Consider the following 22,500-nt stretch of genomic DNA (forward strand, 5'->3'; position numbering starts at 1 on the left):
CTCTCTCTCTCTCTCTCTCTCTCTCTCTCTCTCTCTCTCTCTCTCTCTCTCTCTCTCTCTCTCTTTCTCTCTCTTTCTATCTTGTTACGCGTCGCGAATAAACTTCCTTCCTCGAGACGGGGAAAATTAGCGACGAGAATTCGGCCGGGGAGAAATGAGCGGCGGGCGTTTAATGGTCGATCGGGCGACGTGAGAGACTGCAACCCCGTGCGAGCGCGCTCGCACGAAATTCCTCGTTCGCGGTATAAATATGCGGGAACGAGAGAACGTTCTCTCTCTCGCGCGCGCGTGCGTCGCCGGTTGCTCCGGGATTGCCGGGATGCGGCTCCCTTCCGAGGCGAGTCGCCTGTTAATATAAATAATAGATGATCGCGTTAGGGGATGGATGCCACTTGTCGTCGCGGCGTTAAACACGCGAGAAGTCGAAAGGGCGCCCTCCGTGAAGATCATTTAATCATTTCGACGAGCGGGCGATAGAAAATTCATGAGCCCGACGATGTCAGCGGCAACGGCCGCAAACCCTATTAACCGAGGGCCCATGGTGGCGCGCGTATTGGACGCGCGCGAGGGTGGATGACGCCCTACGGCTTCGCGCGCGGACAACGGCGTACACGCACGAAGATTATGACCAATTCTCTCTCTCTCTCTCTCTCTCTCTCTCTCTCTCTCTTTGTAGCCGTGAGAATGCCTGCGCGCTGAATCACTGGGATTCTCTAATTCGCTTTTAATTCGATTCGCCCCGACGTGCTCGCGACCTCTCGCCTACACGGCGCGTCCTCGTCGTAAAGTTCCGATCCACTTTTCCACCGGCGAACGGGATCTCGCAATTAAACCTCTCTGACGCAATCCGGAGCTGCGGTCGCGGGGGCACGCTCTGTATATAATCTTCTTACCGCGCGACTTAGTAGGTATTGACTTGGTCGGATCTTCATTCCGTCGCGAGTTTGCGCCGGGGGTGCGTGCGTGTATTGCTATGAGAGGGTTAAATTGATATTGTAAATTCGGCGCATCTTGCCAGATGCGAGGTATCAGGCTTATCGCAACTCCATCGAACTCTGAAAGTTATCGGTCCTTCAGAACGTGCTTTTCTATAAAAGCGAATATACATCGAGTGCACGGCGGGCACGGACAAAGTATCCCTGATGGGAATACGTGTATTTTTCCAAACATTTACACATCACTCAATATTCCAAATTTGCAAAGCAACAGTTTTTTCCAGACCCATGCGTGCATGACGTTTTCCTTTTTTTTCCTTTTTTTTATTGTTTGAAGTGACGCGTTACCGCTGTAATAAATCGAAGTCTCGTCGGGCGCGATGAATTTTATTACATCCCGCCGCGATTATTGCGCGTAATTTCGGCACGTAGAAAATTCACGCTCTTCTAATTGAGTTGAATTTTTCGTCATCGTAAATCCGTTGAGTTCGCGTCGTAACCAAATCGCCAAAGTTTCGAATAATTGCAAAATTACACGGCGTCTTTGTATCGCGCGTTATAATCTGCAAGCGTGCATTTTTTCCCTTTTTCCGGCGAAATATTTTGCGCAATCTGCTATGTCAATATTGCGCTAATGATTTATCAATAATTTGCAAATGATTCTCATATATTAAGAATCCTAATGTCAAACTGATAATCTTCCGATATTGGTTATTAATATATTGTTTTCTTATATTTCTTACTTAATATTTCCTTACGTATTTTGCATTTTTATATTCCGTAAATTTCTTACATTTATTTTTTTTTCTTCCCTTCTAATCTACTTCTCTCGTAAATAAATAAATAAATGTCTCCGCAAAGAGAAAAATTACATGTCGTTCTTATGATACAAAGGGAGATCATCGCGGACAGGTCCGCGCAAAATGCTCAGGTAGGAAAGGAAGGAAAAATGGCGAGAGAAGAGTAACGCGGGGGTAAGCAAATCTAAGCAAAACGCATGCAAATAGAGTATTAAAAAAGAAGAGAGAGAGAGAGATAGAGATAGATATATACACATATATATATATATATATATATATATATAGAGAGAGAGAGAGAGAGAGAGAGAGAGAGAGAGACGCGGTATATTTGCGAGATACTGGCGGTTCAGCCACAAAGATCTCGGCGCGACGACGAGCTCGGGGTTGGAGGACGGGCGAGAGAGCCTTTTCGTCGGATTTTAGACGTAATCAATTTAGGAGCCATATCCCCGCGTGTGTGTGCGCCACCATGCGTGAGGATCATCCGAGGACTCTACGCTCTCGAGTATTTAATGCATTCGTAGCTTTGTCACCCCTCGGCATCGTGCGTTCTCACACACGCGCGTACGCACGCACACAGCCCGACAGACAGCCACACGCACGCACACGCGCGTGCGCGCGCGTACCAGCCGCGCGTCGGTTGCGGGCATCCAAAAGACAAAATCAATAATCGGTCAGCGGCGCCGAAAACTCATCCCCCCCGCCCTCCCCGGACATCGTTATGCGTGGACACGTGGTCTCGATTTCGCGGCACGTTGGACGCGCATCGAAGACGAGTTAGCCACTTTAGGCTTGAATTTTCGTCCAACTGGTTAGTAAAAAGTCGGTCTGATCGACCTGGGGATGATTTTCGATGAGGATCGTTGCAACGAAAACTTACAAGGTAAATTGGGCGGGATTTGAAGCACACACTGCAAGTCTAAGTGTATTATTTTTGAGCGTGTAATTTGGCTGAGGCTCTTTCTATACGTTTCTTACGCTTTCAAGTCATCTAACACATGTTTAAGAGAGAGGTGTGAATTATATGTTTAATACGTTTAAACGTGTTAAATGACATGGTTTATGACGGCAAGAAGTATGTTGAAAAAGATCCAGCGTAAATAATACACTTGGATTTGCAGTGCGTCCACATGTCGATTCTTTTCTCATGTCATCCTTCTTTCTATCGCGTTCGCTCTATATTATTTTATGATAAAATCGCGGTTAATCTCAATATGGTGAAATTACCGTCATGAACCGTAACGCCATACGATCTCTTATTCTTTTCGACCACCTGTGTCAGGTACGAGCAATTCTCTCTTTCACAGTTTTCCATTCCTCTCTCGTAGGTATCCCGCGCCTTTCAGGTCTCATTAGTCACGAATGCGCCGCATATTTTTCTTCCTTCGATATTTTGAACAGTCACTGGCCTTCTCGTGACAGCAAAATTCTTATGAAACAAACAGGATGTCAAATATAAAATAGTTTCGTGAGCGTCGATATCGCGCGAGAGCCGGTACGAGCATCAACCAGACACCGGAACTCGTGATGAACGATTTCCGTGAGTCCGAGATAGCTGCCGCGCCGCGCGCGATCATCAAGCCATCACATTCAACCCCGAAGATTTTCATAATCCCTTAACAACGGCCCGACGTGAAAATATTTATTTTAGTCGATCGGGAATAGCTAATTTCAGGTCTCGGCGCTATTTACTCAGCGTTAGGCGTCCCGCCTTTGTAGATGTTGACGTCTCTTCTCTAGATACTCTCAGCCCTCGAGTCCTCGCAAGATCCTTAGCCAGGATATCCACCTGTCACGCGGCTCACGCGTTCGCGGAGGAAAGCCGCTTTTCGAGAAACACTCTTCGTCCGTCCGCGTTAAAATAACTTCGCAACAGCCAACCGATGATACCGCGAGGTAATCCCACAACAACGATCGCGCGAAATGCATCAGCTGGCAAGCTCGATTACGCGAGTAAATTGGAGGATTTTCACTGATGAAAAGTTGAAAGGAAGAAAGAAAGAGGAAGAAAGAGAGAGATAAAGAGAGGAGAGACAAAGCACTAAATAGGGACCGCTGAAGAATCGTGCGAGGCGTCATTCGAGTGTCGCGTGATATCGATGATAGAGAGGAGAACGACGGGACCGAAGTCGGAAATTACCATAAATTCCCCGTGCGAATGGTAATATCTCGGCATAATTTACCGCGACTTACGACGGCGGGTGCCTACTAAACATAAACACGAATAGGAAGTCCCGTCCGCCCGCTGAAAATTCGCGGGTCATTTGAGCCGTTTCCGCGCCATTACCCTTTCTTAGCGCGACTCCTCCGCGAGGCACTCCGTAAGGATCAGGACGAGCCGGAGGATCGTAGGATCGTAGTAGCTGGAGACCCGAGGAGGTAGACGGAAGATGAGGCGATAGAGAAGGATATTAGAGAGATAAGGAAAGAGAGAGGACCTGGTCATAGCAGCAAGGACGTGACTCGATTTCTCGTTACGTCTTACACAACGAGTTTCCTCTCACTCTCGTTCTCCTCTCCTCTCCTCTCTAAAGTTCTGAATGTCGACGATACTGAGAGAACCGCACATTTAACGCTCCGCGTGATGCAACCAACACACCCGATATATCAGGAGGTACGACCTTGTTAGCTATTACAGTCACTGTCACGGGACGGATAGACGTCACAAGTCCGCATAAGCAGCTGGAATTCCGTGGAAAAATTAGAAGACGCCTAGAAATGTCTGTCTCGCAATTGTTAACGTATTGCGAATCGAAGACGTGAATCGTTCTTTGTTTCTGAAGCTTTGGCCGGTAGAAACGTCGATTCGCGTCTTTGAGGGAATGAAACGCTAGATATCTGTTGAAATTCAGCGCCTTTACACAGATGATAATATTTTAATGAATATTATATTTCACGCATTATTGGTGCACTCATTAATTGTATATTTCAATTTCGAATAAAATGTTACAACCACATGTGCGACTTACAATGTGTTAAGAGATGTGCGTTGGACAAAGTTCTCGCGATACGCTTCGTGAAATGTCGAGTCCGATTTTCACGCAAGAGAGGAAAAACTGAATTGACATATTAACGTGTAAGGACAAAGGATTTTCAAGAACTCATTCTTAAAATATTCAGCATTGGCAAACGCGATAAAAACATAAGTCGCATGTGCTAACGGATCCTGAAACTTCATGTATCACGTACATAATATATACTCTGCGAGAGAGAGAGAGAGAGAGAGAGAGAGAGAGAGAGAGAGAATATATTATATATAATTATATATTTAATACACTCACTCGCGCGTTCTCATGTGAATTTACGAGTGCAGTGCGAATACTTATCGTCGCTGTGGCGCATTGATTTTTCCACGTGCGGCTATTATGCGGGAACTGCAGCGACGCAACTACAGGAACAACGTTCCGCCTTCAGCCCCGGCTCGATCTCGCGAATAATACAGTAGCTTGCAGCCGCGGCGAAGCGCGTACGACGAAAGCTACGTACGTACCGGCGAAGGTGGATCCCATCTTCGACGACGGTGCCGAATTCGAACGAGCCGTTCTCTCTCTTCCGCCGTTTTACGAGCGTTGCTTCTCGCGTTGCCTTCGCAAGCGCCCGGTCAGAGCCGCCATTTTGTAGATTGCAACTCCCCCGGTTGTTTTTCCGCGGCGCGGAAGAGACGTCGGGCCTCCGTGCTGCGCTCGTGAGACGCGTGAGGCGTTAAGCTTTAAAGCCGAGTCCACGTTACGACGGAAACCTGACAAAGTCAGGTCGCCCTCGAATTTGTTTCACGCGAGCTCGCGAGCATCCCTCTCGATGTAATCGGCCCTCCCTCCCTCCCTCCCACCCTCGCTCCCTCTCTCCCTCGATTTACTCTCATTGTAACGCGATACCGCAGCGCGCTGGCGTGCAATGCGTTATGCAATGCTGTATATATTGCTCGTGACGATGGAAACGCCGGAGATCCAATATCGAGGCTGTCGAAATACCGCTGGCAGAGAAAATTGATGAAAACTCTGGGTTAGCGTTCGGATAATGTAACGGTAATATTGCGACAACCTCGATTATTTCGTAACCGTATCGGTACCGTAAAGGAAACAACGAAATCGGAAACAGAATGACCTGTTCAGTAATTCAACATCATCCAGTGAACGAGCAGTTTGCAGTATTTATTACAGCATTAGGATATGTGGCGCACTTTGTGGTTCAAGTGAGTAATTAGAAGTACCTCATCTGATTATGTCAAAAAGAGTGCGCGTTGCAAAAGATTAATCTGGCTGTTCAAATATTGGAATTTAATGCGTTCACGTACTCTGGCCAGGTCATCCTGTCAAAGGTCCAAACGACAGACCATGCCAATTTCCGATCGCATCCTTAACTTTCTCCGCATCTCACAGTGATGCATTTCGAATTACCATAACTATTAGGATTGCTAATTTTCCACTCGTTCGCGTGGTCTGACAAAGAGCCGTGAGTGATGGCGGGATCTGAAAATAGCCGACTGGTCGCGCGGCCAACGAGCCCAGCGGAGAGGTCGAAAAACGGAATTAGGAGGCGCGCCGCGCGCGCGGAATTGTTAATTGCCGCGGGGCGATACGGAACGCATCGTAGAGCGTGGCGGAGGATGATCGCGCAGAATGAGAAGGAAGGAAATGTCGAACGGCTCGTCGGAGAAGCGACTCGCGCCTCCTACCTGGCAGACCGTTCTAACGAATTCTCAATGGCGCCCGAGCGCAAACGGGGCCTTGACAATGGGGCCTTGTTGTCAGGAAGGGGGATTCCTTCAGAGGCACCTTTGTCAGGAGAACTCACGTGGAACTCGGGTGAGAACCCTCGAGTGCTCCATGGATGACTTGCGTATCGCGAGCCGCTCGCTGCTACTTGAAGTCAATTTTTTTTCCTCCCCGACTCGAAGGCGGCTTTCCATTCTTCTGCCTTCCTCGGCCAGCGGACGCGTGACGATTGTGTGAATCACGTCAAAATTCCTCGCTAATGGGACGCTCACGTCGGGACGCTCGCGCGCGAGCCCGCGCGCCGCCTTTCTTTCGGTAACGAGTTTACAACCTCGTTACGCGCGATAGATCATTCAGAAATCATCGCGACACGACACCGTCGCCGTCGCCATCGTCATTGCGCGATAACGTCGCGATGTAATGGTTCCGGAGTGCCTCAAAACCGTCAATTTCTCGAATCGATCGCGCATCGATGTGCACGACCTTCCCTAAACATCGCGCCCGCGACGCGATTGCATCCGGGCGCCATGAAGAACCAAGTTGCAAGGAGAGTAACACATGTCGTTCAGTTCTTCCTTAAAGTGAATCGAATGTTACTGATTGAAGCAGTGAAAGAACTATCTCGCCGAAAATCAGTGAATATTCAGTGATTTTCGGTGGAAATACTATCCCGCTCTATTGCTCCATCTTATATCTCAGTGATTTTGAATAATGAAAGTAAGATCTTGCTTCGAAATCTGTAGTAAACAAATTCGTTATACGCCTAGAGTCATTCTTTACGGAAATTTGCACAATATTCTCAAAGAAAATACTGCTTTTCTTCCCTCTCTCACACTCTCTCCCTCTCTCTTTCTCTCTGTCTTGAAATAACGTTGAAATGTGCGAAAGATGAAGCGAAATATTAGCCGACTCGTTCGCCCACAATGCTCGGCTCATACAGCGTTAATCGCATAACTTCAATACCGATTTGTGTCATAATTTACTTCGAATCACTCCGCGACATGGGACCCTTTCTGCGTATATCGATCGCGTCGAAAAGACCGATGGAAAGACAGGGTGTAATTTTCGCACCCTATCCTCCCTCCCTCCCTTCCTCCTGCTTACCCCATAAGAAATCATAACCCTCCGATCGCCGAAATTACGTCCGTTTGTGCGCGATTCTACCCGCCAATCAGACGCAGCCTGGCTGCGAGTGCGATCGCTATAACGAGTCGTCAACTCGATCGGCACCCTCGTGTCATTTACAGGGAAACCGGTTGTACGCCACAGAAATTCCGAGCACTTAATCTAACTCCTATATAGCGGTATAATATGGTCAGTGCGCGGAGAGTTATAATCAAGAAACCTCACTGAGAGAAAGAAATGTTTGGTATTTGTGGCTATAATCACATAGAGAAATAACCACTATAAATTATGGTCGAGAGCACTGCTTTTTATTAAAATCTATAATGTTAGTGATAATAATCTTATTCGTGTTAGAATAACCAATAAATACGTTTGGGACCAAAGATAACTATAATTTTAGTAAGATCAACCATTTTTTTCTCTCAGTGAGCATCGAACCCAAAGAGTTATAAGAAAACAATGATGAGCTCTTTGCATCTTGCGAAACTGTAATAATGTGAAAGTATGTTCTTATCTTTTTATCAGTTGGAATTTTTTGTTTAGTGCACAACTGCTATATTCAAAAAATTTCCCGCTTGTATGACACTGATTTCAAGTTCGCATAACTATGCAATTAATTGAGTTTCTGATACACGAATTAATGTCGGCCGTGCTGTCAAGAAAAGTTTCGACTCCAATAAGTTCATCGCGACACACGTATACACGTATGCGAAATGCTGTATTAGAAATTTAGAGTGCTACATGACAGGAGCGTCGCGCGAAAAAGAAAAGTGGAAAATACGATTACTTTGTTGGCACTGCGAACGCATTTCGAGTCTCATTAAGTTCTTTTTCGAGGTCAAATTGCAATTTCGACCGGGACAAAAATCACGCCATTGTAGTCGTCGCTCTCGAAATTTCCACAAACCTCGTCTCGTTATACGGTGGTATTTTGCGCGCAAAGTTCTTCGCCGATTACACAAAGAGCCAACGCCGGCGGTCTGCCGAGGACATTTCGATTAACCTCGCTGCAGGAGATTTTCAGTTCGCTTGCTTTTTCCTTGTGTGTTGACAGAGCATGGTAGAAGTAACATCGCCGAAAACGGACGAAACTATTAACTCTATTGTAATTATAGCGATATATAAACTGGCGCGGAGATCGACGCGCGAAAAACGCACGGAATTTGGCGAAGATGTGAAATTAAGACGCTACTACTACTGTTACTACCAATTTCTAAGTTTGTGTTGATTACTTTATTCCTTTTTATATCCTTACATAAGTTTGCATTGAGAAATGCACAAAATTCTTTTTATAAATTTGACGAAATCTGAGAATGCTGTAATTCCGGCTCTTAAGGAATAATAATCCGAAAGGAAATATAAAGAGAAACCAAAAGTTACCGTAAAAAATGGCAAAATTATTCTTTCGAAATTTAAAAGATGTTGTGGTTACATCGGAATTCGAATTATGAAACATTCAGTTCGATAGATAAAAGTGCTAGGCCCGATAAAGTTGAACTGCATCGACTTCGGACGCTAATCACGCGAGAAAAGTAACGTGAAAACAAAATTGTCGATGCAATTCGTCGGCGACGAGATAAGATTCAATCGATATGTCAGTGGTACAGAATGCACAGAAATGGACGTCAAATGCACGGAGACGGTGAATACAAAAATTGGATTGGTCGCAGAGTCTGGAATACATGAGTCTCGTGTAAAATATTGATTGAACTTTTCTGTGGTCATTGCTTCTCGATATTTTCACTTCTTCAGCAAGTACACATGTTCTCCCTCGCTCGTTTGAACTACCAGTGTGAAAAGTTGAAAGAATTATGGTCAAGAAAACAATTTTTTCATTAAATTCTACTATAATCTTAATAATAATAACCTTATATGCATGCTACTGCTACCATTTTCGTGTTGAAACAACCAAAAAATATGACTGAAGCCAAAAATAAATATAATTTTAGTTAGATCGACCATTTTTTTTCTAAGTGTATAGCAAGTTTCAAAATCTGTCAAAAAAATGTTTGTCATTTTTCAAAGATATCAGAACGACCGACAGAATTTCTTCTTTCGAATTGTTTTGTACTTTTTTCGTATGAGGGATTTGCAAAGTCCGTAAAAGAAGTGACTTTGGCATTTTTTATTATATGTGATACAGTATAATTTATGACAAAAGGAAATTCTCGAAACATTATGCACGATTCCGATCATTCCCTTTATTTTTTATTTGTTACATAAAAATTTACGAATGAACGCATTCCGCCTCGTTTATCAAAACGCGGCTTCTTCACAAAATGTGTCTGCGCGTAGACAAATTAAATGGCGATGACCAGCAATTTGTAGAGCTCAATGAGCATAACTAAGTAATTCGTCCAGACACCAGGTCGATCTATTCGAAACCGTTAATTTCATCGAGTAATAACACTCTAGTGCATTCGAACCCGACAGGGCACCTCTGTCAAATTGCCGAGTGTGGACGTGGTAATTTCGTTAGCGGAAACGCCCCTTTCCGGTTGTTTCTTCAAACGTTAACGATCGGACCGAAAACTTGGAAGATCCTTTTAACACGTCAACAGGAAAAACGTTGATACAATTACTCTCGTGCAATCGATCGTCATTCGACCACACGATGATATTAGCAAGCGCACTGACTATTGCGCATAAACATAACTGCGAATACCTCATAGTTAATTACAAATTTTTGCTCGACTATTTTTCTTATTTATCGATCTAGCTTCATCAGCAATCAACACCTACGTCTTCGATAGCTAACTATTAATGCTGTCAATATAAACTGGATATTTATATTCTAGGTATTCGGAGTAACACTCAGGTACTGAAATTTTTTATAGTTATAAATAACTAGGGAAATATCCAGATATCTAAACTCACAGATACTACTCAGACAACAAATACTACTTCTAGATGCCCGAAATCAAACGTTTTTTTATTGGAATCATATATTTTTCTTTATATAAATACGCACCCTCCAATCTATGTATAAGAATATTTACGTAAAATCAACAAAAAGTAAATACTTTGTTGGACATTTTACGTTTTATTTTGCAATTTTCTAATATAAGAACTAAGTGTTCAATGAAATATTTACTATTTGCGTGAACTTTACTTTAATATTTACCTTGATATATATATGAGCACACATAAAATGACTCCAAGAATAAATAATGAAAAAAATAACCAGACATTCTCGAGTACTTGGATACACGGATAATACATGGATATCCAACGCAGCGACCCTTACAGATCAAATAATTAAGCGGATCAAATTACTGTTTTTTTTTTTATTCAAGGCGGCAATAAACACGGAAGAAGGAAGATCAAAGGAAGAAAATAAATTTAAGTTCTCGCAGTATAACTGCGATGAGCTGCGCGGTAGCGGATTAATTAACAGCCTCTTGACAGCCGTATGAAATTCGTAAACCACGGACTTACGACGATACGGGAAGACGTTGAGGCGCCTAAGTAACTCGCGAATCCCGTCAAAGAGGGACAAAGACACGCGCGCAGGAATAAAGAGCACGAGGGAGTCGGAGTGAGGCGGGGTGAGCGATAGACGGGGAGAAAGACGCCGTTCTCTCCCTACCTCTCTCTCCGCGCAAAAATATCCCCGTTAACGATTATCAGCCCCTCTTTCCGTCTCGCGTCTCGTTATATTGTGTCCCCGTCGCGCGCGCAAATTTAGAAACAAAAGACGGGTGGAAGGCGCGTCCCGATTGGCCGACCGGTCCCTGGCTCCTCTCTCTGATTGGCTCGCGGGACCGCACCCATCCTGTAATGGCCGCTTTGTCGTTCCACGGCGCTCTGTGTGTACGCGCCTGCACGCTTCAGGCAGCCTCGACAACCCCGTACCGTCACGATCCCCAACCCCCGCCAACCACCCTACTCCTACTTGGCCCACCGACCACCCCCGCCGCTCGCGGCGGCCGCCCTCCGTACCTCGAATTATATCAAAATATAATCACGGGCTGCATCGCATCGCGTACACACGAGCTCACGTGCAACGTGTATGTGTGTGTGTATAGATGGGTGAATGCGCGTGTGTCGGCTGCGTGCACGTGTGAATATCTGTATGCAAGGAACGCTCATTCACTTACGTACACGCGGAGGAGTCGTGGCCCGCGGGCCATTTTCTCCCGCTACGTACTTCCTCTCTCCCTCTCCCTCCTCCTCCTCCTCCTCCTCCTCCCTCCTACGTCGTCCTGCCCTCCTCTTCCTAGTCTACGACGCGAATCGACAAGCGTGATAAGTTAACGACGGTGTGGAGGGAGGGAGTGGACGAGCGGCGTGTGAGGGGACCCTCTTAGTTGAATCCACTCGGCCACCTCTGACGTGCGATATGTACGAGTCGCGCTAATGCGCGTGCACACGCACGTGATCGCGCGACGTCGAGGGTGAGAGCCGCCGCATGCCGTGACACTCGGCGTAGGTGCTCCCCCGTTGTCTCTCTCACCCCCGTCGCCGCCGCCGCACCCACCGGTACGAATGGAGAGGCGCAGAGGTCCAGATTTTCGGCGAGTTTTCGGGATGTACGTCGAGCCCTTCAACGTCGGCCATGATACGCGGTAGAATTAACGAGACCAACGAGCGTTGAAGCTTTCATCGGTCACACTTAGTCTCGGCTGACAAGTTTCTTTAAACAATACCATCGAGTAATGATGTCAATTTTTTACATACGGATATATAAGGCATTATTTAGGTGTCTCACATTTTACCAGAGTATATTTGCGCATTCATTATTTCTTCTTATTTATTCTTCAAGCCATTCTACAAACAGTAGATATTTTACGAAACTTTCATATCGAAACATGTCAGATTAAAATATGAAATGTCTGGCAAAATATTATTTTTTTACGTCGTCTTAATATTTTTATGCGCAAGTTGAAAAGAAAGATACATTTATGTAAAGAAAAATATAGGTTAAAAAAATTTGTTTTATTTCGATTCCAGACATTCAAAGCGGTAATCGTGAATTTACCTTAACATCTAAGTAATCGTGAATTTGTGTACCCGAGTACTATACGAGTACCTGAGTTCTACTGACAGCAGTATTTTAATGTATCTTTGCTCGACATTTTTTAATTATTTTACAGTTCGCAGACTTTCTCTCGAACCGTAACGAGAGAGACCTCAAGGACAATAAAAAGTTATCTCCGTAATAAGTACTGCAATACACGGTGTTCTTTGCACTACGCGCTCCAAGCAAAAACAGATGCCGACTGGTTATTCTTTTAACCGCGTCCAATTTCAGCGAGTCTAACACTGAATTCTTTTATCGCGTTCACTGCGCAACAACACATCGAAGAAAAACAGTTCAAACTCCAGCCATCTTTTTGCTCCGTGACGCGGATCTCGTCGTGGCACTCGCGATGACCTCCCACTTACGTGCCATTTGCTCGTCGGAACTGTCCCAAGGAGGTTCCGACCACAATGGTCGGGATGAAAGATACAACGCTTCGTGCATCTTTCACACCTTTCTTGCATTAGACACCACGCGGGTGTGTTGCTCCAAGGCGTGTAATAGAGCAGAATGGACGAGGAGCTGGTGCATAGAAAAAGACGGCTGCGACAGAGAATTCAGAGAACGAGAGGCGTAACGAGAAACAAGGGGGTGTAAAGAGAGGATGTCGCAAGAGAGAGTGAAAGAGAGAGAGAGAGAGAAAGAGAGGGCGAGAAGGTGGGAGGAGATGTGAAAAAGAGAAAGAGGACTTGTTGTGAGTCCGCCATGCAGAAAGCGATCTCGGCCTGTTGCTTGATGAATCCGCTGTAACTAACTATCAACTTCGTGAAATTCTCTCTCTTTCACAGTCGCGGCTTTTGGCCATCGCCATGTTTCAGCTCTCTGGACGACGAAGCGCCGGCTATCAAAAAAAGTCACCCCCGCCAAGCCCGCGCGCGCACACGTATGTGTGTGTGTGCGATGTCGCGCACTCGATTTCGCCGTTTTCATCGCCATCTCAAATTATCGGGAACACGTCGATACGCGGATAGAGCTCTGTTAGCTTTCGCTCACCTGTATCCTGTCCTCGGGTAGATCGGTCCTCAGACTCAGCATCTCGCGGGCGTAGACGTCCGGGTAATGGGCCTCTTTGAAGGCTGCCTCCAGCTCCTCCAGCTGTTGTGACGTGAAGATCGTCCTGGAGCAACAACCACATGAACCTAGTTATATGCCATTACAGCTTTTCTCTTAAAACTACCCTACGCCCGCATCGCGCGTGCCGAATCATACGTTCTCCCGCGTATGTGTCGTACCGGACTGATCGGATTAGTCGAATCAGTTCCTGACTAGAACCGCCTAAAACTAGAAAGCAGCTGAATCAAACGACCTCTTATCACGATTAACCACACGCAGAAAAGTACATACTGCACTCAAGCTTGTTTCAAACGTCTCGTAAGTTTATATATCCGCAGATGTATCGTCATAAGCATCAAATTTATTCAAGACACATTCTAACATTCTAACAATTTAGCATTGTTAGGTCTTAACAAGTTTAGCATTTCAACGAAGAATATCAAATAAAAGTCAAAATTCGGTTTACTAACCACGTAGAGTTAAATCAACTTTTCCCTTGACAAAATTTCACGATATTCTTGTAAAGAAAATAAATCCTTCTTCTGAGTAGACGATGGTAAACTTTCCTCAAATTTGTAATGAGTACATTCAGGGAGAAGATATTCTCTGTTGAAGTTATTCATACCTCAAAGAAGACAAGTAACCGAAGTAATTTCTTTTCCCGACAGTAGAATGATAGAATATTTTTCCGCGTGCGCGCGAGTTAGCGTTTGAGCTGAACCGCTGGAATCTTGAAATAGAGATTCGCAAACGGCATTATTCACAGGCACTGCGTCGACCAACAGTCTCTTCCTTTTGAGGGGCCGCGAGGTGTGTCGGTAAAAACGTCGATAAAAATGTCTCGCTATTCAGCGCCGACTGATTATTCGAATTACGTCGCTTCCTCAAGATAAACCTCACACGCGCGGAAACACACTCAACAGAGGCAATTAACAATGTCATAATGATCTCTGCGCAATCGTGCGGAATGTTCGCGTCGCAAAACATATCCGAGAGCAGCCTCCGCCGGCGCGGTGGCCGCGCGCAATGATAAACGTTATTTCATCTCCACCCGCGCTGTTAAATTATCCGAACGTGACGGTAATAATGTCAACGTTCAGTCTGGGCGCACCGGACGCGCACGAGAACAAAGACGCTGTTTTCTGTCGACGGCGTCTTCGCCATTATTGATCGTCGAGCTGTTAATCGAATCATCGTCGCGCGATAATGCTCGCGAGGCCGTTCTTCGTCTCGTTAGCGCATCGAATCCGCATCGACGTCGTCGCTAAACACCGCGAGTGGCCGCGCGGCTGTATCCCTCCCCCCGCCATTAGCTCGCAATTAGTTGCAAACGCGGGTATATAACGCGCGTCCACTCCGTCGTGTATGTAAATACGAGAGACCGAGGCGCACGTCGGTAACCGATGATTATCCCGCATCTTTCCCCGTTCTTTTTTCCTTCTCTTTCTTCCCTTCTTTTTTCCTTCCCTCCCCTCCCCCCCTCTCTCTCTCTCTCTCTCGTAAAAGCGAGATGCGTAACTGCGTCCGTCGATGCGTTCGCGCCGCGATGAACGGTGCTCGACGAGCGTCGGACGAGCGGATTGCCGGATCTCCCCTGCCTCGGGAGGCGAAGGAAGGCGCATACGCGCGTGATACGACAGAAAGCGGAGAAGCGAATTTGACGGCAAGACGTCCAATTAGTCTTGCGACTCGACAAATTGTAGGTTGCGTCGGGGCGAGAGCGAGCTGGCGTCTCTGCCTTTGTGGGCCGTACGAAAGCTCCGAAACTGAAAGTCATTTCCCGGACGATCATCGGCTCGTTAGGCGGACACGCGAAAATCGCCGCGGTTTTCAGCGCGCGCGCGCGCGCGCGCTTAAAGCCGTCTCGCGTAATCGTCTCGGATTCCGCCGGATTCGCGGATTGATTTCCCGATCCTGCGAATCCGGCCGTCGCCGCCGTCGCTTTGCGGCCAACATCGAACACGCTCGTTCCGAGGTCGAGGGAGAGCTTCGCCGGAACGGGAGATCCGCGGCAACGTCAGGGAATAATCGTGGCGAATGTAACGCGCGCGCGCGCGCGCGCTCTGTGTGTTTTTAATTATTGCGGTTAGAGACGAGACGTTTAAATCGTTGCCACGTAATAAAAAGAAAGAGAGAGAGAGAGAGAGAGAAAAAACTATTTGCTTGTTACGCTCGGCCGCGCGCGCGCGGAGTATAATTACATTTCGCTTCTGAATTAGTCCCTTTCATGTTAAAATGACTGCGCGCGTTTGTCAAACGCAAAAGAATGCGCGCAATTACGGCTGTACCGCGGCCTGGCCGATGTTGCTATAAATAACGAGATAATTCTCTATCGGTTGTTCGGATCTTCAAATAGGAATTAATTCGCGCAGCTGCACGCTAAATGCACGCTAAATGCACGCTAGCCGGTCGGTTAGTCGGTTAATGTTAAGCGCGCGTTATATGACGAATCTGCAAGCGACGTCGCGCTCGTTTAGCGCAACGATTAATCCGCGGACGACCGGCGTCGAGAGTAATTAGGTTCTAATGCAGAAGATACCGCTATTTCGTGTCTCTCGAGCGTATTTGCACGCGCCTCGTGCGACCACAATGAGACGACTTATACCGTTTAATTCGAAGAATGCAATTTAACTCGACGCTCGTTATTGCGCCACGCAATTATCTTGGCGATTGCGTCGAGGAGCTGTTGCATCTCGTATCGGCGATTGCACCGAGCTCATCGAACGAACGAACGAACGAACGAACGAATGAACAGCGCGACGAGGCGAGGTGCAAGATAGAGGGCTTTTGCAATATTTCATTTCGCACGGTGTTTCGAGTCTCGCTCGAATGCCGACAGATTACTTCCCGCCCGCTGCCAAATCCTGCATTTTACCGCGGAACAAAGAGACGAGTCGGAAGCGATCGATGCAGCGGCGATGGCGTCGCGTAAAACGCCGCGGATTTCGAGCTTCGCGCTGATTAGTTATCGCCGAGATAGCTGTGCGTATTCGAATCGGGGTCGATTGAAATAGTCGAGTGACTCTGTTCCTCAATTTCCGAGCGCATCGGCGACGAGAGACACGAGAGGAGGAAAAAGGGTAGGGCGAGGAGAAGCAAAGTTTCTGTCAGAGACTCACCTATGACGGCGTTTCTTCTTCTTCTTTTTGCTGAAACCCGAGAGCCCGTCCACCGTGAAGTCCTTGCCCGACTCTATGTTGTGCCCGACACCTGTAACAACAGAGAAGCAGATCGAGGGTATTCTCTCGCTGTAATCGCGCGACGATCTTACGAAGCTACGGAGTTACGAGGGTTCGCGGCGAGACGGAGAAATTATTATTATTATCACTGATGAAAATCGCGTCGCGATGTTGTTTCGTTAACGCGCGTGTTACGACGACAAAGAGCACGCGCGTAATCGTGAAACGGAACGATTTCGCGCCGCGAATTAACGGAATTAACGTTCCGCGCGCGCGTTACAAAAATCCACGGGTATTAAATATTAATAACGCGACGATATTAATATTTTAGCGAATCCGCGCGGCTCATTATTTGGTGTATAGAGCATTATCTGTATAATTGATAATTATACGCCCCTGTGTGTTGGAGCGGCGTGCACATTGCGTATCAAATTACCTATTATACCAGACCTGCCAATGATTCGGGCCCCGGATACCTACCCGTTGCGTTGCGTGCCTAAAAGCGAGCGAGTTTTGCATTTCCGTAATTGATTTTTCGTCAATTTATGTTCCACCGCTTCGCGGAAAAAAAAGAGAAAGAGAGAGAAGGCATCCTGGGGAAGCCACGACCTATCGAGCTGGAGTTCAATGCTCTCTCATTATAGATTAATACGCTTTGAAACAACCCGTTCCTTCAGGATTGCGACTCACCGCTTTCTCGCGCGACGAACAATAAATTCGGCATTTTGCAAACGAAGTTCTGTGTGTTTTTCTTGTTGAGAATAACAACGCTACAACACTCGCGAATATTTCACTATTACATTTGGCACATTCGCGTCGCTGTAAACTTTCGCACGCTGATTCGGCTGCCTCGTTACACAGCAGAGGATTTTATAGCGAAAATCGTTAGAGAATTTGGTTATCGAGGAATAGACTGACATTCTGCAGTAATTGACTATCCCTTCACTTCATTGATGCTATTTGCGAAATTTCAGGAACTGCAATATACTGCTAAAAAATTCGTGATATTTCCAGCAAGATTTGCTGTGTGCCTTAGCAGAACAGACCTTACTGACAATCTATTGCGCTATCAGAAACATCAGTGAAAAAAGAAACAATTTATATAAAAAGAAATTTTTTAATATTTTTTTCGCACGTTAACAGCGCTAATTGCGAGAAACGCAGTCGTGTGAAGGCAATCTCACGTCACGGGTCTTGGGAAGATTATAATGAAGGAACGACAATCGAATAGAAATCTTGAAAAATTTTCAAACCTGGCGTCCTCATTATCACAAAAATTACATAAAAAATTATACCTGTTACAAAAAAAAAATTAGTACACATCTTTACACTCTAAGGAGCACAATGAGAATGAGTGCACGTAAATTGTCTACTTCCGCCTGCGCTCGAGTGTCCCGAAACAATCTCACGAAACGTCCACGAGGCGGAAGAGGTTAATTAATAGATCTCTCCTCAGCGCAACACTCGGCGGCGCGCTTGCGATATCTCGTCGGAAAAAATTCGAGCATCGCAATTAGGAGGCTCCTGCGAGTTCTCTTTCTGAAATGGCTGTGTCGCGCGCGTACGCGTATAAACGGCAATTTTTCGTGCGCTGAGCCGAGCGGGCTCGAGAGAGTGCAAGGGGTTGCGAGGGGGTGCGCGGCACAGCGCGGCGCCGAGTTCATCATAAGGGTTGGTCGCCGGTGTGCGCACGGCACTGCGAACAGAAACCGCGGTCCGAAAATAATTATCAATTGTAAATTAATGCCAAATTAACGAGCGAAAAGCAGCCCGGAGCGGCGCCTGTACGCACAATGAAGCTCTTCCCTAAGGGTAACTCTCGTTATACTACTGTTCCCGCTGCCGCCAGCAACGCCGTTGCCGCCACCACCAGGCTAATTAACTAGTAATTAAGAGCTTAATTCCAATTATATGTGTCCCTCGACTAATTGGACCCTGAAACGTTCGCTGACGTCACCATTAGTGCGCGCGAGATCGGTGCGGATTCCCCTTGCTCGGCCGATTTTCCGATGACACTCTTACTTTAAGCGCAAATCGCCCCCAAATCGCGATGTTTCCAGCGAGACTTGCTGTGCTCCTTGGCAGGACAGACCTTACTGACAGTAAGATCTGTTCCTACGGTGACATTAAGGTCTATTCCTACGCTACTAGAGGCACAGTGAAACTGGAAAGAATTTATATAAAAAGAAATGCTTTAATATTCTCTTCGCGCGTTAACAGCCCTAATTGTAACCCCTTGTCCAAAACCTTGCTTTAATTTTTAAGTCGTAAGAAATTGACCAACCACTGATTATTTTTAAAATAATCGACTGTGGTTGGTCAATTTATTGCGGCTTAAAGATTAAAGCAAGATTGTGGACAAAAAGTAAGAAACGCAGTCATGTGAAAATAATTTCGCATGGCAATCGAATAGATTTCTCGGAAAATTTTCAAACCTGGTGTCCCCATTATCACAAAAATTGCATTAAAAATTATACTCGTTAATGCAAAAATCACATTAAAAATTATACTCATTATCCAAAGTGGCCATTTTTCATGCGCGTTTCCCAGTCTACGTTATGAGGTCCCTTCTTAACGCTTACAGTTGACATGGTTATTCGCGTCCTCGTCGCGCACTAAGTAATCGATTACTTGGCGGCAGCACCTCCGAATTATCCTCATTACGCACATGGAGAAAAGTTTGATTGTGTTAACATGAAAAAGTTTGATTGTGTTAACATGAAAAAAGTTTGATTGAGGGACGCATAATTGCCGTGATTGTTATAACGCAAATTTGATCCTAAGAAGCGAAAATTCCGTCTTCTTCGATTAACAAGCGTTGGCTCATTCGTTGGAAACAAACTTCACGTCAACGCAACCCAATCGTCTTTCTCCACGCGGCTCAACGCGATGTCCTCGTGATCGAAGATATACCTCATTCCTTCGCACGAATGTGCATTTTTCTACGTGAATTTCCAAGTCGAAATCTCAGCCATACTTTCGAGACTTGAACTTTCTAACATCTGTATACTCCAAAGAATCAGTGTATGTATTTAATAGAAACTGGAATCTTAGGAACTTAACGCCTCTAAATAGTAGAGAACGCACTTGCAAGTTGAAGATGCTACTTGCAAGTTTCTAAAGAGGATCTCCCGGCAAAGTTAGTAGGTCAAAAGAAGTCGATGCAGGCTTCAGAGTATCAAAGTGAGCGTTAAGCGGAACGCTGAGGCCAAAAGTAGGCCTCAAAACTTCGACTGAGGTTTTCATCGCAGGGAATTCCACGGCCACGTTGCATCCCGCACAGTTGACTCGCTGTATAAACTTTGCTGCACGAGTGCATGCGAATTCACGATTTGTATTCTCGACTGGGAGGGGGGAGGAAAGTGGAAGGCAAGCGAAACGCGTCGCGAGAAGCCCTCCGACAGAGATAACGGCTTCCTTATTATTGTTTATCGTGGATAAACGCAGCCGGGTCTTCACGGGTGAATTATCGCGGCCGATCGCAAGTTATCGCACGATGCACTTGGTCGTTGCACGACTGAGTGCATTTGTACGCGTTGTAAGAACGGAGAAATGGCTAGAGCGAGAGGGAGAGATGAGTCTTGGGCGGGCGAGAGAAAGAGAGAGAGAGAGAGGAAGGAAAAAATAAATATTTCAAGCCCCCCGAGTGCCGCGGCGACGCTTACGGCCTGTGGTATGCATTGTTTTCGGTGCTGTAAAGAGGCCTCTTTACGCCCCCTCCGCCACGTTGCCTTCTTGTTCCGGGTTTTTAAGTGCGCTTATTTACCTCAAAGCGTCGAATCAATCTCCCCGCTTTGCGCCAGAAACACAAATGCCTGCGACCAGGTCGAAAAGCCTCGCGGCTTCTCGCAACGAGGAAATGGAGAAATACCAAAGAGTTATGTAAACAACTTTTTCCGGATACGATAATGATTAACTGGAGCTATGATAACAACGTTGCACATCTGGGCAAATACTGGGCGTGAGAGAAAACGTCTTGAGCGAAAATTTTAGAATATTCAGCACGACGTCCGGCGGCACTAAAGCCACTAATATGACCGTTTTCGGAAAACGTCGAGAGGCCAGCGTTTCCTTTCTCGTTTCTTCTTAGAATAATAAGTAAATCCTCGTATTATCGGCCGTATTATCGTCTGCATCGCCTGCACCTCCGTCGGCAGTTATTTTAATGGCATTCGCTACGACGGACGTTTATGGGAGAGCCGAAAACATCGTATTTCATCCCTGAGTTGTTTTCGTTACCGTCCGCCCGGCCGCGTGGAGGGTGATCGATATCGTGGCGTGTTCTGTCGAGGTAACGGCGCGCGTCGCCTAAGTAGTAGTCCGTAACCGAATCGATTAGTCAAATCTAGTTAGCTATTAAGCGCGTGTGCGTCGACGCGCGCGTCAATACGCGAAGCGTTAGCCGGACCATCTAATTCCTGTCTGCCTGCCTGCCTGCCTGCCCGGACCTAATCCCTTCGCAGCGCCCTACCTACAGAATTTCCCAAAGGGTCGCCGCGAGCGGGCTCTCGAAAAATAATTACTCGTTCGATCTGACAGCGCGGCGGTCTCGCGATCGGCCGAAAAGTGAACGCAGTCGTATTTTCTCGACTTATCTGATAGCCGCACAACGCGGCACGGCCAATTTCGTGTTTAATACAATCGAGGCTCTTCCACGGCGGGAGAATAATTCGGACATTTCAACAACTGCGTTGTGAACGTTCCGCAACGATTGATTTTTATCTCGACGTGGAATGATTCATCCGGGATAATATTTATGATATAATATGATAATATTACACGGAGAGGATAGTTTTCCTTCTTCATATAAATTCTTGGCAATTTTGCTATATTTTCAGTAAGACCGTCCACAGAAACAAATTGTCAATAAGATCTATTTTGTTAAGGAATATAATAAATTTCGCTGGAAACAGATCTCGCTAGAAACATAGCAAGTCTTTTAATAGTATATTTCAGTTACTTAAAAAAAAAGTATGACACATAAAATGAAAGAATAGTCAATTATTGCAGAATGTCCAATGTTTTTTGGTTACAAAGTCCTACAGCAATTTTTACTATAAAATTCTCTTCGCGTAGTAATAATTGTACTAAATTTTGTGCCGAATTTAACATATTTTGCATGTCTTGATTTATACACGCTAATTTTTGTGTTGATTTAACAAAAGGCAGATGTGCTAGCAAATGACACAACTTATCCGCACACTTTACATACAAAATATGTCAATACACACACTTTACAAACAAAATTGTATATGTTGCGTATAATTTGTGTTATTTTAACATTTAAAAATGATGAAAATGTTATGAACTCAACGTAAAATAATCGAGATAACACAACGACAACACGTTAAATTAACACGTGAGTATGTTAAGAAATGTAACACAACAATTTGAACACAAGATGTATATGAATACGTAAATTTTATACGTGAGTCTGCTCACGGCTGGCATCGTTGACGCAAACTTTACGAGCTTTCTAATGGCAATCTCTCTGCTGATCTGCTCTTGGTAAAATCGACTGTCTATCGATTTAAGCGCCGTCGAGAATATCGGGATATGATACTTACTGGCAACTTGGAAATTCTAAAACGCGAGGATATACATCTGCGCGTAGTTTACTCAGTGGCTTTCGAGGAGAGAACGAGGAGATCCAATGTCTATCGTGTCCGA

The 22,500-nt window shown here is 45.8% G+C and overlaps 1 protein-coding gene across 4 annotated transcripts in view; it reads right to left on the bottom strand.

Moving 5' to 3' along the window:
* The window catches only part of LOC116850540 (visual system homeobox 2-like), a 72,781-nt gene that overhangs the window by 14,805 nt on the left and 35,476 nt on the right, over window positions 1–22,500 (bottom strand). For 2 of the 4 annotated variants that reach the window (XM_032828945.1, XM_032828943.1), the window contains exons 3-4: window positions 16,771–16,861; window positions 13,592–13,715 (exon numbers count right to left, since the gene is read on the bottom strand). In XM_032828945.1, coding sequence (XP_032684836.1) covers window positions 13,592–13,715; window positions 16,771–16,861 — 215 coding nt within the window. Of the gene's footprint in view, window positions 1–13,591; window positions 13,722–16,770; window positions 16,862–22,500 lie in introns of all 4 variants that reach the window. The other 2 variants (XM_032828944.1, XM_032828942.1) reach the window with 1 other exon arrangement.

The sequence above is a fragment of the Odontomachus brunneus genome, unplaced genomic scaffold (genome assembly GCF_010583005.1).
Source record: "Odontomachus brunneus isolate Ranch 3 - 2012 unplaced genomic scaffold, Obru_v1 Obru_scaffold_148, whole genome shotgun sequence".
In the NCBI taxonomy this organism is placed as follows: Eukaryota; Metazoa; Arthropoda; class Insecta; order Hymenoptera; family Formicidae; genus Odontomachus; species Odontomachus brunneus.